General features: G+C 38.2%; 1 protein-coding gene across 2 annotated transcripts in view; it reads left to right on the top strand.

Annotated features, from left to right (window-relative positions):
• COPB2 (COPI coat complex subunit beta 2) overlaps positions 1-16,908 on the top strand; it is a 33,038-nt gene extending 16,130 nt beyond the window's left edge. For both annotated transcript variants that reach the window (XM_045856923.1, XM_045856924.1), the window contains 16 exons: positions 22-121; positions 776-918; positions 1,157-1,356; positions 3,458-3,568; positions 5,369-5,457; positions 5,545-5,651; positions 6,662-6,805; positions 7,431-7,561; positions 7,834-8,041; positions 11,935-12,045; positions 13,635-13,849; positions 15,246-15,338; positions 15,428-15,608; positions 15,791-15,859; positions 15,984-16,055; positions 16,578-16,908. In XM_045856923.1, coding sequence (XP_045712879.1) covers positions 22-121; positions 776-918; positions 1,157-1,356; positions 3,458-3,568; positions 5,369-5,457; positions 5,545-5,651; positions 6,662-6,805; positions 7,431-7,561; positions 7,834-8,041; positions 11,935-12,045; positions 13,635-13,849; positions 15,246-15,338; positions 15,428-15,608; positions 15,791-15,859; positions 15,984-16,055; positions 16,578-16,673 — 2,070 coding nt within the window. In that variant the 3' untranslated portion in view covers positions 16,674-16,908. The remainder of the gene's footprint in view (positions 1-21; positions 122-775; positions 919-1,156; positions 1,357-3,457; positions 3,569-5,368; positions 5,458-5,544; positions 5,652-6,661; positions 6,806-7,430; positions 7,562-7,833; positions 8,042-11,934; positions 12,046-13,634; positions 13,850-15,245; positions 15,339-15,427; positions 15,609-15,790; positions 15,860-15,983; positions 16,056-16,577) is intronic.
• Positions 16,909-17,445: the final 537 nt, after the last annotated feature.

Below are 17,445 nucleotides of genomic sequence, written 5' to 3'. Positions count from 1 at the left end.
CTTTTCTATGTCTGATTACAGAACAAAACATGTGTGCAGACACTGGAGGGACATGCCCAAAATGTGTCCTGTGCCAGTTTTCACCCTGAGTTGCCAATCATCATCACAGGTTCAGAAGATGGTAAGTTGGAAATGTACGTTTATTCCTATGCCTATAATTATTACTAAGTGGATATTTAAGTCAGGTAGAACCCTGCATTATAATAGGAGTTTTCCAAGGATTTTAAATATTTTTATTAGAGTAGAATACTTAAACTATAAAAGAGGAAAGGGACATCATCATCCTCATCCTGATGTGTTTTGACTCTATTACTTAGATAAGAGGACATCCAGAAGCCCTAGAGAAAAAGTGAAAAAGCCTGTGCTTTGGAGTGTAAAACCTGGGGTCAAATTCAGGTTCTGCCACTTTGTGGATATGTGGTTTGGGCAAATTATGAATTGGAAATGGACTTACCCACCTCATGGGATTATAGGGAAAGGCCGAGAAGAAATCACATGTGTGAAGTACCTGGCACATAGTATGTACTGTAGCCAGGAAATCTTTTCATTAGTTCCCATTTAAAATTACATTCTTAGTTTCAGTTTCTTATATACTTTCTGTTACTAATTTGCTTATGTTACTTTGTAAAATCACTTACAGACTATAGGTTTTAAAAAATTAAGCTGCCAGGAAGTGTTTTCTGTTTGCATATAAAAGACTTCCATGTGTCTGGTTCACCTGACACAATTCATTGTCGACGTTTAAATTAAAGGAGTATTTCATTCTTCTTTTTAGGAACTGTGCGTATATGGCATTCAAGCACCTATCGCCTTGAGAGCACATTGAATTATGGGATGGAGAGGGTGTGGTGTGTGGCCAGTCTGAGAGGGTCCAACAATGTCGCTTTGGGCTATGATGAAGGGAGTATCATTGTTAAGGTAATCAGTAATTATAACATCTCTCTGAATAGATGGACCCAGGGGAAGCAATTTTCATTGTGTTTTAGTACAGTCATTTTCCAAGTCACCAGTTTCGTTAAACTAGCACTACTTTTATTAAGCACAAGAGATTGAGCACTGGAAGTATGAAGTGGAAGAAAAGGAAGTCAGAACTGTTTATTCTGTTGTGGTTTTGCTTTTCCTTTTCATTGCTGGGAGTCATTTGTCATTCTTCCAGCTTGGTCGGGAGGAACCTGCCATGTCCATGGATGCCAACGGAAAGATAATTTGGGCTAAGCATTCAGAAATCCAGCAGGCCAACCTAAAAGCAATGGGAGATGCTGAAATTAAAGATGGAGAAAGATTGCCACTGGCAGTAAAGGATATGGGCAGCTGTGAAATTTACCCTCAGACTATTCAGCACAATCCTAATGGACGGTAAGCCAAACCAAAGTGTCTTTCTGAGCCTCTGTGTATGTTAGAGCAGGGTTTGCATAGCCACAGAGTATACTCTCCTGCCCTGTGGTGGGCATTCCTCATTGAGCTTTTGCCCTGGCCTCACAATCCTTGGCACAGCTGCAGGCAGTCATACCAATGGGTGGAGCTGGCATGCAAGGTAAAGCATATTTGCCTTCCTGGCCTGGTCCCATCACATAGTTTTGACCAGATACATAGTTTTCTGTTTTATTTCAAATATGTTGGGTTTGTGTCCTTGTCCCCTTTAAGGGCAAGGATCATGCCTTACCCTGAGACTCAGGTACACTCTCAGTATTTGCTGACTCATTGCTCCTAAAAAAAAAAGCTGGCTCTGAAGTGTGTGTATGTGTATGTGTATATCTTTTTTCAAAGATTTCATTCATTTATCTTTAGAGAGAGGGGAAGGGAGGAAGAGAGGGAGAGAAACATTGCTGTGAGAGAGAAACATCGATCAGTTTCCTCTCATGTGCCCCGACTGGGGACTGAACCTGCACCCAGACATGTGTCCTGACCGGCAGTTGAACCGGTGACCACTCCCTCCATCCCCAGTTTCCAGGAAGATGCCCAACCAGCTGAGGCACACTGGTCAGGGCTGAAGTATACTTCAGGGCTGAAGTATATATGTATGTATACATGTTTTGAAAAGGTTTTGGGATTGGCAATAATTCCTTTTCTTTTCTGTAATTTGAACCATCAGTTCTGTTCCTCCTCAAAAATTTTAAATCACCAAACATCTTGTGAGAGAAGAGTTGCTAGTGCAATGAATTTAAGCCTGTGGCGCTTTAAAAATTAATCTGCAGTAGATCTGGGCATATGAGTATTTAAGAAGACAAAGTAGATAAACTAGCTATGCTGCCTGGTTCAATAAATGGTATTCGTAATTATTTGTAAGAAAGTCTTTTTTTGAAGACTAAAAACACATTATATATCTTCCCTTAATATCATAAAACATTTTTTGCTGTAAGTTTCACAGTTCACTTTTGTTAGTCCAGTAGCAGCCACTACTGTATTCTAAATTGCAGCTTTTAAAGAGGGTTGCTTTGCTTTATATCTATTGAGAAAATTTTGACCTTCAACATTCTATTCATACTCATTATTTAAATGCTAAAATATCCTGTTCATTTTGATAAATTTAATAGTCATTGAAAACTGGAGTAAGATACTTGTATTTATCTGAATGATCAGCTTTACTGATCAGCATGGGAGTTTTGACCTGCTCTGTTTCAGACCTGGGCCGGTTCACCCTCCTTAGGCAACCCGCTGGCCCCCGGTCCCTGGAAGTCACCATATTGATGCAGAACTTAATGCAGACACCCAATCAGCATAGTGCACTACAGCCTAGAACTCCTGGCTCAAGCGATTCTCCTGCCTCAGCCTTCCAAGTTGCTGGAACTATAGGCATGCAACACTGCGCCCGGTGGATGATCAGCTTTAAAATGAAGGTGGTCTTGGAACAGGATAGTGCCTTCTTATGGCATAAATGTAATGGGCAAGGTGCTAGGCATCTTGGTGCTCAACCAGTATTGGTTGAGTTATTGAAATCCTCTCCAGTGCATCTCCAGCCATTCTCATCTTCCTGTTCCCAGTCTCCTTTGTTTATAAAAGAAAGCCACTGCAGCAATAACCCCATTTCATAATTTGCTTTTGGATTTGCTGGGTAGAGTATTTAATCTAGCTCTGCATTCATAGACATGTATAACTTTAAAAGATTTTAGGTTTAGTTGTAATAGCTGACTGAAATAATGTTTATTAGAAATATTTTACCATAGTACTGGCTGAGTGGTCTGGTTGAAGCATTGTCCCATACACCAAAAGGTTGCAGGCTCAATTCCCAGTCAGGGCACATACCTCAATTATGGGTTTGATCCCAGTTGTGGTGCATTCAGGATCCAACTGATGGATGTTTCTCTCTCACATTGGTGTTTCTCTTCTCTCTGTCAAATCAATAATAAAAAATATCCTCAGGTTAGTATTAAAAAAAGAAATATTTTACAGTGAATATGAATCATTGTTTCTTGTACATGTCCTCTATAATTCCTTCCCTGGCTTCTTTAATTTCTAGGTTTGTTGTGGTTTGTGGTGATGGTGAGTATATCATCTACACAGCAATGGCACTGAGAAACAAGAGCTTTGGATCTGCCCAGGAGTTTGCATGGGCCCATGATTCTTCAGAGTAAGTACACTGTGTGATATCCAGGCAGCCCTGATTGCATGTGGGTGTTCTGTGTGTGGCTGGGTTAAAGAGGTTCTTGAAGCCCAGTGGATGCTATGCTTTCTGTATTAAAGAAGGGCTCTCATCAGAGCTGTGTGTTAGAAGGTTAGCTGTGCAGCGTGAGCTGCCTCTTCCCTTTATAAATTCAGTATTGAGCTAGCTCATGCAAACTGACCTAATAATTCCGTTAACTGGGGGTCCAGCACCCATTTCCTTGATGGCAACCCATGGTAGAGCCTGGGTGCAAAGTAAGTAGACCCTCATATCAGGTCCCTGGCAGGTGACCTGGGGTGACCTCTGACCTGGTGTCCTGAGGTGTTTCTGCCCCTTTATGAGCTGCCTGGGAGAGATGCTATAGTCCGATGTCATTTTGACAATTTCACTGAATCTTTTTAAAACACTCATTTTCTATGATGTTACCTCCCATTCTTAATAAAACAAATTCTATCTGTATTCAGATGTTCATAAAATGTTCTCATTAAAAACAGGAAAAATACATTAACTCTGAATTATTATACTAGATAGTCATTGCCTGGTCCCTTTTTGATTCCAGTTTGGTGTATGTAATAAGCATTAGGGCTTTGGTCATTTTCAGACCACACACCAAATTACACCTTCCCAGTTCTCTTAGTTTTGTTTCCCCATATTTTGCATTGCCTCTGGCTCCAAGAGTGGATAATTTAAGCCTTAGTATTGTGTAATAATAGGCATCTTTTTTAAAAAACAAAAGATTAACTGAGAAGTTAAAGAATAGTTTTGATTTTTTTATAAATTTCCAAAATATACTCATTTGTGCACAGTTCCATAGACTAAAACGTACTTTGAATGGCCTTACCTTTCTTGACAAACCACTGCCTCTGGTTTGGTAGTTCCCCTTTTCACTTTATCCAGCTGAGACACTGTTCAGCATCTTTTCTGTTTTCAGTACAGCAATTGTCAGTGAATGCTTTTGAATAGCCAGCAGTGGCCACAGCCCCTTTTCAAGGCAGAAGCCTGAATTGTATATAATTTTCTTAAGTTTTTGCCAAACATGGATGACTAGTGAGCCACTTACAAAAGTTGTTTTTTATTTTTAAGTCACTTTTATTGAGGTATAATTTATATAAATAATTTATTTTAAGTGACCATTTCAGTGAATTTAAGCTAATTATAAACATTAACCACCAGTACTATCAAGATAGAGGACATTTCTGTTACCTCAAAAAAAATCCTCATGTTTCTCGTTATAGTCAGTACACAGCCCTGTGTCCCAGCCCCAGGCAAATATCTGCTTTTTTAGCACCATATAGATTAGATTTGTTTACTTTAGAGTTTCATATAAATTGAATTAATACAGTTGACACTCTTTTGTCTGGCTTCTTTTGCTCAGCTCATTGTTTTTGAGATTTATCCATGTTGTTGCATGTGTTAGTAAGTAATCAGTTCCTTTCTGCAGTGGAGGATTCCATTGTACAAGTGTATCACAGTTTGTTCAGTCATTCACCTGTTGATGGACATTAGGGTCTTTTTCAGTTTATAAAATAATTTGTAAGTGCTAGTAATTTGTGTAATAATGTGAAACCCATGTATAATTTGCCCAACTATATAAGGAGTTCACTCAACTCTTAGGAAACAATTATACTAGTGAATCTTCAAATATTTTATATTTTTGCATGGTTTACTACTTAAATATATTGGAAGAAACTTGTAATGTTTGGTGGAATTATGGCTTAGTAGATAATATGCTATGTTTGCCTTCTGTTTTTCCCTCCCCCTGCCCAGATATGCAATACGAGAAAGCAACAGTGTTGTAAAGATATTTAAGAACTTTAAGGAAAAAAAATCATTTAAACCAGATTTTGGAGCTGAAAGTGAGTGTTATTTATATACTACAAATTTTTAGAAGCTTTGTAATAGCTTGAAAAACATCTGCACAAAAACCTTTTTGTTCTTTTTAGGTATCTATGGAGGCTTCTTACTGGGTGTCAGATCTGTAAATGGCTTAGCTTTCTATGACTGGGACAATACAGAACTTATACGCAGAATTGAAATTCAGCCCAAACATGTGAGTTCCCTCCATTGTTTTTGGAATGTGTGTCTTTGTGATGAGCTCTGGGTTCCTGAGACCCAGAAATGTTCTTGAATCCTACTGTCTTTGTCCCATTGTGTCGGGCATGGTGCCATTTACCTCGGGATTACTTAGACACTCAGAATTGTGATATTAAAATAAGGCAATAGGTGCTGGATATTTTGAAAAATATAGAAAGTGCCAAGTGCTTTTCATATTTGAAATGGCTTCCGACCGAGTAAAAAAAAACCATGCTTTGAAGACAAGAAGTCTTGAAGTCCTTCACTTAGAAAGGCTGTTAAAGTTCCCACTCATTTCAGAGACTATTTTCATACTTCATCTGACAATGGCTGTTTAAACTTTAGGTAACTGTCTCTAGTGACATAATTTTTCTACCTCTCAAATTGCCTCTGCCTCTGTGACAGCTTTCATTGTCAGGAAATTATCTGTGGAGACAAATCCACCTCCTTAGGGTCCCGTTTCTGTCTTCAGTAGCACCTACTCTCAGTGGGCAAAGGGGACAAAAATTGGTTTGTGTGGGGTAAAAAAACTTAACTCTTTCTCTCTATAATGTGTAAGTATTTATATATATACATATCATTTAATATATTTACCATATGTGTATGCATTATATGTGAATAAACATATATACTGTAGTATCTGATATAAAAATTTCATAGTGGAAGGTGGATATGAAAACAGTGTCTAAAAAAGTTCAGGTGGAATTGAATTAACACTGTTCTAGAACAGTAGTGAATGGGCTACTACTCCTCTGGTAAATCACAGCACGCCTACTGAACACTGACAGCTCTCTTTCCTGTCTCCCTTAATCTTTCCATTTCTAGGCTAAATAGAACAGCACTGCCCTGTCCACCTTCCCAAATATATGTATATGTTCATTACACTTTAATGTAAGATAAATCTGGGAGAAACAAAGTGTATGCAGTTTATCCTATCCACTCAGAAATCCAAAATAATTTGTTGTGGTTTTTTTTGTCATGTTACAGATTTTCTGGTCGGACTCTGGAGAGCTAGTCTGTATTGCCACTGAGGAGTCATTTTTCATCCTTAAATATCTGTCAGAAAAAGTCTTGGCTGCGCAGGAAACACATGAGGGAGTTACTGAAGATGGCATTGAAGATGCATTTGAGGTAATTACATTAGCACAATGTTAGCTTTGTTTTTAAGTGATCTGAGTTCTTACAGCAGAACTTCACTCATTTTAACATTTTAGTATAGATTAGGTTTGGGAAAACTAAGCATTTAAAGAGTTATGATAAAATGTGAAAATTAAAATCTTGGTTCAGAGATCAGGGTATGAAAGTATTTATGTTTAAAAGAAATTTGTGCTTTGATTTTAGGAAATCCTTAGATTAACTTTGGTGTCTTTCGTTAAGGAAATTAGAAGGTGTTTTGGTCTTAAGACAATTTGGCAGATTGATTTAAGTGAGCTTTCAAATGGTAGAGATAAATCATCCATTGTGGAGATGTCTTGGAAGATGGTATGAAATACTTACTAGCCAATTTCATGTGTGTTAGGAGTTTAGATCACAGCTTTGGCACAACGAGATTTTACATTACAAACAGTCATGCAGGATTCTGTTCTTAAAGGAAGAAAGGAGAGAAATTCTGAGGGTAGATTTTCTTTCTTGAAACAGGATTTTGCTTTGTGTCCCTTATTCTGCCTTATCACCCTTAGTTATAATCATTTTTTTGTTACTGACAGGATTTCTAATGCTGAAGAAGGTAATAATAAACTTTCTCTTCTTCTTGTAGGTCCTTGGTGAGATTCAGGAAATTGTGAAAACAGGGTTGTGGGTAGGCGATTGCTTCATTTACACAAGTTCTGTGAACAGATTAAATTATTATGTTGGAGGAGAAATTGTCACCATTGCCCACTTGGACAGGTAGTATCATTTTGCTTTTGTCTTAAGCACCATAAATTTAAAAGTATACTTTTTAAAAAGCACCATAAATTTAAAAGTATACTTTTTAAACAAAACCTATTGCTGACTTGTAGGGATGATAGGCCTGATTTTTCATTGTTACAGTTTTAGTAGATTGGCAGTTGCTAATCAAAATTACATCAATCTAATGGGAAGATTTTGAGCAGGAGGCAGAGTGTGTGGGGTGTGTGTACTGATTAGGGCTTCTAAATTAGTATCTGTTTCTTGCACAGAACGATGTACCTCCTGGGCTATATTCCTAAAGACAACAGGCTTTATCTGGGGGATAAAGAACTGAACATCGTTAGCTACTCCCTCCTGGTTTCAGTGCTGGAATACCAGACGGCTGTCATGCGGCGGGACTTCAGCATGGCTGACAAGGTCCTTCCCACTATTCCAAAAGAACAAAGGACCAGAGTTGCACACTTTTTAGAAAAGCAGGTAAGAAGGTTTTGTGGGTTTTTTGTATAGTTTTTTTTCTGTGTTTCTTAAAACCAACAATTCAAAAGGATGTTAATATGAATTGGAAAGACTTTATTTCTTAATTGCCACTTATTTCCTTACAGTAATGGAGTTTTTCTGTAAATTTAAGTCATTTGTTATACTCTTCCTTCTCCTTTCTCAGTGTATGTGGCACCTCATGTAAATGTTGGGGTAATTACCAATCTTCCCCTCCTGTAGACTTCTTTTCCATTCTATTAATATTTCCATTTCTGTAATGCAACTTTCTCTTTTACCTGGTTTTATTTTGTTTTTTTTGGTAAAAAAATAAAATATTTATTTTATTTTTATGTATGGTAAAATACACACAACATAAAATTTACCATGAGTGATACACCTTTTTCTTAATGTGGTGTTTTTAAATCAAAATTATATGTGCACAGTTTTACAAGGCTTAAGTAAAAACAGCCCTCCCATCCCTCATTCCTGCTCTCTAAGAGGTCATCACTTTTAATTCTGTTAGCTGACTCTCCTTGTATTTATTTCCAGATTCTGAATAACATGCTTATATTGATGTTTCTCAGCTTTAGGGATTCCTTATGACTTCCCAGTCAGTAGAAGATGAGGATTTACTCTTCTTCCCCACCCACTTCTATCACATGCATGCCATTGCCATTTTCCTATTTCCTTATCCTTCCAATGTAGTTACGTCATGTTTCTGATTGGATCAGTGTCCGATGTTTACACTCTTGTGGCTCTGTAAACACTGTGCAAACCTCGTGGTATAATGTAGCTTTCCTTTCCTGCAACTTGTTTTCCCTGAAATTAGTAATTGTCTCTCTTTTTATACTTTGCTTATTTTTTTAAATGTGCTTATGATTATTCTACCTACTCTGCTGGTTCTTCAGATTTCCTTAAAATCTCCTTCCAGTATGTTTCATCTGCTTCAGTCTGAACTGTTTTTTCTGCTCTCATCATGGATAATCCCCCCTCAGCATCCTGTTGGGTCTGGCCTTGCCTCTCTCTCTGGAGATGGGTCTGTTTCCTATATTCCCATCTTCATTCCTGGTTTACTTCCTAATTCTGCTGCAGCATATCCATGAGTTGTTTTCTGAGAAAGGACTTATTAAAGCAAATAAATTTTTTGTGACCTTCACTACCTGAAAGTGCCATTGATCTACCCTGAAACACAATTGACCATTTAACTGGATGTAGACTTCCAGGTTGGAGGTACTTTTCTTTCAGAATTTTAAAGACTTTGTTCTGTTGCCGTCTAGCTTCTAGTTATTATTGAAGTCCAAAGCCATTTCTGTTCCTGATTCTTAGTATCTGATCTGGGGGTTTTTTTTGGAAGATTTTTTTGGATCTTGCCCCTATTGTTCTGTGATATCCTGATGGTGGGCCTTGCAAGGTGTTAATTATAATTCATTCTGCTGGGTATCAGATAAACTCTTTTTATTGGAAACTCACATCCTTTTGAGTTTAAACATCATTTCTCTGATGCTTTCCTTCCTTTGTTTTCTGTAGTCTCTCTTTGGAATTGTTATTCAAATGTTGGACATCCTGAACTTGTTTTCTCATTTAGTTATTCTTGGACTTTTAAAATCTTGTTTATGAGTAAAGTTTTTCTTCTTTCTCTGAAGATGTGGGTAATAGGTTTTTGTTGTTTTGAAGTTTTCCCCCTGCGTGATAGGCTTCTGTACAGCTACTGCTATTGGTTCATTTTGATCTCCATTTTTCCTGGGAGAGATTCTCGTCAGGTATCTGATGACCCTTGGGCTCTCACTAAAGAGTGGAGGTCTAAGAAGCAGATCAAAAGGTCTGAGTTTGTGGCTGGGCTTGTTGGGTATGGACTTACAATTCGTGATGTTGTTGGGCCATTTGATGGGGGAACCTCGATGTCAGGATCTTCATCTAATGAGTTTGATTAATAACTCCTCGTTTATTCATCTAATGAATTTAATGAGCACTTAACATCGTACCAGGCACTGTTCTAGCTGACATATAGCCCTCATTGACATTTTAGTATTTTTAAGTCATACCCCTTGGGCTGGTTAGTTTACAGAGAAGCTCCCCAATCACCACTATTCTGGGGGCTAAGCAGAAAACAGCTCAGTGTCTCAGAATTTAGTATTTCATTTAGTCTCAACATCCATTTTCATAATCTGTTTTCCTTTTGATACTCAGGACTCTTTCCTCAAAGTGTACATGCAGGGCGTCCCTCAGACCTGAGACCATCTCTAAAGAATAAGCCTGTGTTTTGTGTGTGTGTCCAGGGGTGTGAGGGAGAGGAGTGGGGACCTGTGTTACCTAGCTGCTTCTCACATGGACTTTCAGGCAGTTCTGTTTGTGTTCAGCGTCCTTCAGGAGACACCTTTGGGGATTCTGAGGTGTGAACCAGGTGTGTCTATGCTGTCTTCACTCCTGATGTCGGATTAATTTTCTCTGCTGTTTTAACAGTTTTATACCCTGCCACCAGATTTCCAACTTCTAGAATTTTGCTACTAATGTCTCCTCTGCCTTTTTGTGTGTTGTTGAAAGTTTATGCTTTTAAAAAAGAATCCCTTTGGAGCCCTTTCATGGGGGATATGGAGGAAAACAAAACTGTACAGTCAATACCTCGGTACTCGTCAGCCTCAGAACTTGTAAAACCCTATACTCCTTGCATTTTGATGAGAAAAAAAAATGTTTCGGCACTGGGCGCTTGCTCAGGACTCATCACACTTGCCAGAACTTGTAGGAGCCAGCTTCGGTACTTGTCGGTTTCAGCACTAGTTCTGAGTCCTGAAACGAATTAATGACGAGTACCAAGGTACCACTGTGTTCTGTTTACCTGATTTCATTGGCTCATCCTTGCCTGTGTCTGACTAGTTCCACAGATCTTCATCCCCTACTCTGAGATTCTGTATGGTCTGCCTCAGTGCTAGGGAGGAAAAGGAGTGTTCAGGTTATACAGAACGCCTTGTTTACATTGTACTCATGGGCAACGAGGAAGGGACAGCTTGTAGTAGTTTGGGAAATTAAACATTTTAAACAGGATGGTACAGTCATCCTGAAGATCCTGCAAACAACTCAGAAAGCTGTCCAGCATCTCCATCCTGACCATCCGTAACTGATAAAATCTGAGCTTTTTGCCTAACACACTACTTCCCTAGAGTTGAAGACCCAGCCCATAGGGTAGACCTCACTAGTACTGTTTGTCTGTCTTGGGAGAGAAGCTAATTTAGAAATTACAGTCGTTTTTTAAAACAATTGTTCCTGAAGACGAGTAGAGCATGGGAAAGAATGTTTGCTTGATGAATAAACGGAACATGAGACCAGCACTCAGCATAGGTAATGACGCCAAGTCCGTTTTAGGGCCTGAAAACAGATATTTGCTAAGTGACCTGCAGATGACAGAGAAATGGAACATTTACATTTGACTTCCTTTTCTTTGAGGCACTAGACTAGGTGAACTAAGACCATGCTTAATGAGTAAATTACCAACAGCCTTCTTTTTGAAATGACTCTTGTTCAGTCAACTTGCTAAAATCCTTTTATTCACATTTTTATTTTTTACATTTCTGATTTTATTGTTTTACTTGTGTGTATCTATCATTGGTCACCTTCCATTGCTTAGAGAACAGTAGGCATTGTGTGACTGAAAGTTTCTCTGCTGGGGTCTTATCAGTTAATTTAATGACTCCTTAATTTTTCTCGATCTTCTCATGCATATTTTGTTATGTTACTTTTGTTTGATTCAAGTAATGGGGTTTCTGTGTCAGCAGGGTATCTATTAGTTAGAAAGGGAAATGGATGATTCACTGAGTACTTGTGTATATACTGTGTTTCTATACAGACTACGCACACTTTTGTATACATAAATACACACACACTTTTTAAAATTTGTTTAGGGCTTCAAGCAGCAAGCTCTTACAGTATCCACAGATCCTGAGCATCGCTTTGAACTTGCTCTTCAGCTTGGAGAACTCGAAACTGCATACCTATTAGCTGTGGAAGCAGAGGTATGTACTAGTAACTGATAGACCAACATGTGCTTCTAGTATACATTGTTATTAAAGTTTCCTGAAATGTAAATTAGACTCATTTTAGTGAGGTTATTGCTTGCTTTTCTTTGGTCTCGTTAAAACGTGCATTATGTTAATGTTTGCATAGATTATGTGGATTCTATTGGAGGTATTAGCGTTCTGATTTGTTTAAAGAGTATTTTCAAATCTTATAGGACAGGGGTGTCAAACTCATTTTCACTGGGGGCCACATCAGCCTCATGGTTGCCTTCAAAGGGCCAAATGTAATTTCAGCTTCTTAAAGTTAAGGAGTAGTTTACATTTATACATTCCTAAAATTACATTCAGCCCTTTGAAGGCAATCGAGGCTGGTGTGGCCCCCGTGAAAATGAGGTTGACACCCCTGTTATAGATCTGTTTTGGAAGAGAAGGAATGTGTGAGATAGTAGGTAAACTAGTCTGGGAACTCTTTTAAAAAAGAGAGTGCAGATGTAGCAGTAATTTGCCAATATCCGAAACTACTGAGAAAGATTGTTTTTAAGGAAGGGTTCTGACATTTTGATAGTTTAGGAACACTTTTATGGGTCTTTGTATATTGACGGATCCCAGTTGTGGTTTAAGTCTAGCATTTACTGGTAAATTATTTTCAGATGTGCAAACTAAATTTTAGCTATGTTAAGCTCACCCAAATGTGCTGCATTTTGAATTCTGAAAAGCCACAAATAACAGATATTAATTATTAAGTATTTCAGGACACAAGAAATATAATTTTCTAATCTTAAAAAATGGTATTAAATCACTCATTAAAATGACGGCAATCTAATTACCTTAAAACTTCTATAGTTTTTTGACTAATTACAAAATAAAAATACAATGGGTTGATGATTATTCATGTATCATTAAAACTGATTTGTTTGAATTAATTTTGAATATGTGAATAACTTCCATTTCTTCATTATACATTTTGTCATTCCATTTTATTTTGATTGATAGAGCCAAGTTAATAAGTACAGCTGAATATACAGGGTCTGGCACAAATAATGCCCCATTTAAATTTTTATTTATTTTTTTAAAAGATTTTATTTATTTTTAGACAGAGGGGAAGGGGAGGAGAGAGAAGGAAAGAAACATCAATGTGTGGTTGCACTCGTGGGCCCCCTACTGGGGACCTGGCCTGCAACCCAACTTATGTGCCCTGGCTGGGAATCGAATTGGCAACCCTTTGATTCACAGGCTGGCACTCAATCCACTGAGCCACACCAGCCAGGGCTTACCCTTTTTTATTACAAAATCTTTTATTACAAAATCATAAGCATGTAATTCTGCAACATAACAATATACACTCAAGCACACCAAATGACATTTTATGTGAAATGTTCGAATTAAAACTATAAAGTATTGCACTCATTTATTACCCTACCAACCACTCAAGCAGGCCTTACTTCTGCTGGATCCTGTATATGTGTGTGCATATGTATAACCTCCCACTGTCAGCACAGTATTGCTCAGGATAATAGAATAATGTTGATGTTGGAAATTCAGATGTTTATTTCCAAAGATATTTTAACTTGGAAACTTTCTTACAGTCGGAACAGAAGTGGAAACAACTTGCTGAGCTTGCCATTAGTAAGTGTCAGTTTGCCCTAGCCCAGGAGTGCCTGCACCACGCACAGGATTATGGGGGTCTGTTGCTGTTGGCCACCGCTTCTGGAAATGCTAGTATGGTGAACAAGCTAGCAGAGGGTGCAGAGAGAGATGGCAAGAATAATGTGGCATTCATGAGCTACTTCTTACAGGGCAAGTGAGTATTCACCCAAGGTGTGAAAGAGGTGGGCATAGTAATTAAAAGCACTTTTGGCATTGACTTTGAGGGCAATTTTTGGAAAGGATTGTGAAGAATAAACCCTACACAGAGATCTGGTGCCTAGCCAAATGGTGTAGCTAGTGAGGGGCAGTCAAGACATTACCTTGTTAATAACTAAGGATGCTCTTAGCATAATTGTCTAAATGTTTGATGAAAATGAACTCTTCAGGGAGGCTCAATTGAGAGAAATTTCTCAACATCCCTGTCACTGTCTGGCTGAAACACTTTATGATGGCAGGAGGTTATTTGTGCTGCTCCAGTTGGTACCTAAATGGTTGACAGTTTTACTCAAATCAGGTAATTCTGATGTTTGGCATGGCAAGAATAAAGGGAGATGAAGATGCCGGTTACTCTCAGATTTGAGTCCAATTGTAAAGCGTAAAAATGACCTATTTTTAAGTCTGGCAGTTAGTGCAAACCAAATCATTTCAATAGTAGTTGACCATGCTATGAAATAAAACACAGAAGTATTCATTAACCTTGTCCTACATGCTAACTTTTTAAATTCCATGAATTATCATACAAATTTTGAATGTATTCATATTTAATATTTATGTATTTAATACATATTAGACAATGTATTTTTAAATTTGTATACCTATTAAGACTAGATCCACTCTTCCTTACAATTCAAAAATCTAAAAATATTCTGAAGATTTTTGATGGCAAACTACTGCTTTGATGGCAAAACCTGACCTGAACTCTGAAATACTTGTTACCTTTATGCCACTGGGTGTTTTTATATCATTTAGTTTTTATGTTACTGTAGAATATTGATGTTTCATTTTTATTTGATACCGATATTAGGTAATGTATAGTATATGTACTATATTACCTTTCTGAAGTCCAAAGAATTCTGAAATCTAAAACATACTTATCCAACTCAAAAAAATGAAATTAAGAAAGGAAAAATAGACAGTTGGGTTATTTTCTACTGGACACCACTGAGTCATCCAGCACAGCCCGTGTTGGAGACACTGCCCTGTATTCCTTCCTGTTTTTATTCCCGTATCTCCTGAAGCCTTTAAAAGGTGCTTATCCCAGCTGCCTTAACTTGCCTTGAAAAGCCCCTTTCAGTTCTTAGGAGTTGTTAAAACAAGTTAAAGAGTTTGAAAATGGTCAAAAAGCTTTCTCCCCCTTCACAACACCTGGAGTCCACTGATTGTGGAACACACTGGTGATGGCAAGTTAATGGCTCAGCGAGAGAAACAAGGTGCATGTGTGGGAGTTGGGGAGGGGATGCTGACTTAGCAACACTAAATCTCCATTCTCTTCATGTGTTAAAGCACTGTGTTTATTCTTGGTAACACTGCCTCTCCTTTTTAATCGTTAGGCTCGATGCTTGCCTGGAGCTCTTGATTAGAACGGGACGACTGCCAGAAGCTGCCTTCCTGGCCCGGACTTACTTACCCAGTCAGGTTTCAAGGTATGGACTTGTAATTTTAGGAAGAAATGTTTCAAATAAAAACAGCACATGTATTTAGTCTCCCTTTGGTTCCATGATATCTGTATTAGGGTGGTGAAACTCTGGAGAGAGAGTCTCTCAAAAGTCAATCAGAAAGCGGCGGAATCCCTTGCTGATCCAACAGAGTATGAAAACCTTTTCCCTGGATTAAAAGAAGCCTTTGTCGCGGAAGAATGGGTGAAGGAAACACATGCCAACCTGTGGCCAGCTAAACAGTACCCACTGGTCACGGTGAGTGGCCGGCCTCCTTCGGTGTGACCACAGCGTGAAAGTGCATTCATGACTCAAGATTTTGAACAATATTACATATATTATTGTTGGGATAAAAGCTAGTATCTGGGGTTTAAACCTACTTCACAGATGAATTACAACTTCAAAATATTTCATTACATTACTGCTTTGTTTTCTGATAGCCTAATGAAGAAAGAAATGTTATGGAGGAGGCAAAAGGCTTTCAGCCCTCAAGATCTACAGCTCAGCAGGTCAGTGGAATGCTAATGAGATAATCTTGTTGAGCTTTGTTGCTGAAGTATTAGCTCCACTTCCTAATCCTGATCCATCTTCCCTTGGCGGGGACTTTAAATATGTCTCCACTTGGGCTTTCAGGAACTTGATGGAAAACCTGCTTCTCCTAATCTTGTTATCACAGCATCCCACTCAGCCAACAAAGAAGAAGAGGTATGGCCATCATCCCCCAACTTCCCTCCTCTTGAATGTCTACAAGGTGTGCAGGCCTCTGCATTTTAAATGATGTGATCAGTTTCAGACCAGGGGTTTGGAAAGGGGAAGAGACCCTTTTTGATTGACTATAGGCATACCTCATTTTATTGCACTTCAGTTACTGTTTTTTACAAACTGAAGGTAAGCCCCCCACCCCAGCAAAAAGATTGCAGCTTGCTCAAGGCTCAAATGCTGGTTAGCACTTCTTAGTAGTAAAGACTTTTTAAATTAAGGTATGTGAATTTTTATATATAATGCTGTGCACTTAACAGACTACAGTAGAGTGTAAACATGACTTTTATATGCACTGGGAAACAAAATTGATGTGAGTTTTGAAAAACAAATCTTTATTGTGGTGGCCTGGAACTGAGCCCGCAATAGCTCCATGGTGTGCCTGTATCGTTTCAGTTCTCCTTGGATCATGAATCAGAACTTTTAACATAGTACCATAACTCACCCTCTCCTTCCTCTTCTTTGTAGAGTTTACTTGAACTGGAAGTAGATATGGATAATTTGGAATTAGACGATATTGACACAACAGATATCAACCTGGATGAAGAGATTTTGGATGACTGAATAATGTTCTCCATTACCCAACTGAAAGGGTCATTATTATGGACAAATATTAATCGTCACCCTGACCACGGTGCTGGGCCTCCGAAAAGAAACCCCTCAGATTTTGATAAACTCCCTCCTTGTTTTAGGAGTTATGTAAGTCAGTGTGTTATTCCCTTGTTAACTAAAATAGCCATGGGCGTTTTTTTTAAACTGTCATTAGACCATATATCATAAAATCTTTTGATTAAAGACACTTCAAAGTTTCCTTTCTAAATAATGAAAATAAACATCTAGTTTTACAGTGGTGGGCCAAAACTACACCTCACTGTACAGATCCCACATTCTTTTTTCTTTGCGTCACTAAATCATCAACCACATTTTTTCCTTAACTGTACTGTAATTCTTATAGTATAATTCTCTTAACCTGTTTTCTTAACCTCATTGCATTATTTCCCTCAGTCTTGTGTGCCTTGGGTGTCTTCTGTCTTGCCCTGATTGGAATCTGGGTTTGAAACCCCAGCTCCTCTGACCTCCTTGAGCTGGGCTCTAACACAGAAAGGCATGGTACTTTTTTCCTAATGATACACTTACCTGCTGTGATTAGAGAGATTAGTATTCAGGCATTCAAACACATACTTCTCAGTTATCCCCTTGTAGCCCGGGAAAGTGAGTGGCATAAGTTTTCTTTGTGTTTCTGCTAGAGGCACTATTTGGAATTTAAAACACAAAAGAAATTTATAGGAAACTCCAAATCAGTACCTTTTACTTTTGACAATTTAAACACTTAGAT

Source organism: Phyllostomus hastatus, unplaced genomic scaffold, assembly GCF_019186645.2.
Source record: "Phyllostomus hastatus isolate PE091 unplaced genomic scaffold, TTU_PhHast_1.1 phas_scaffold_129, whole genome shotgun sequence".
In the NCBI taxonomy this organism is placed as follows: Eukaryota; Metazoa; Chordata; class Mammalia; order Chiroptera; family Phyllostomidae; genus Phyllostomus; species Phyllostomus hastatus.
This window is presented reverse-complemented; position numbering and strand designations above follow the sequence as displayed.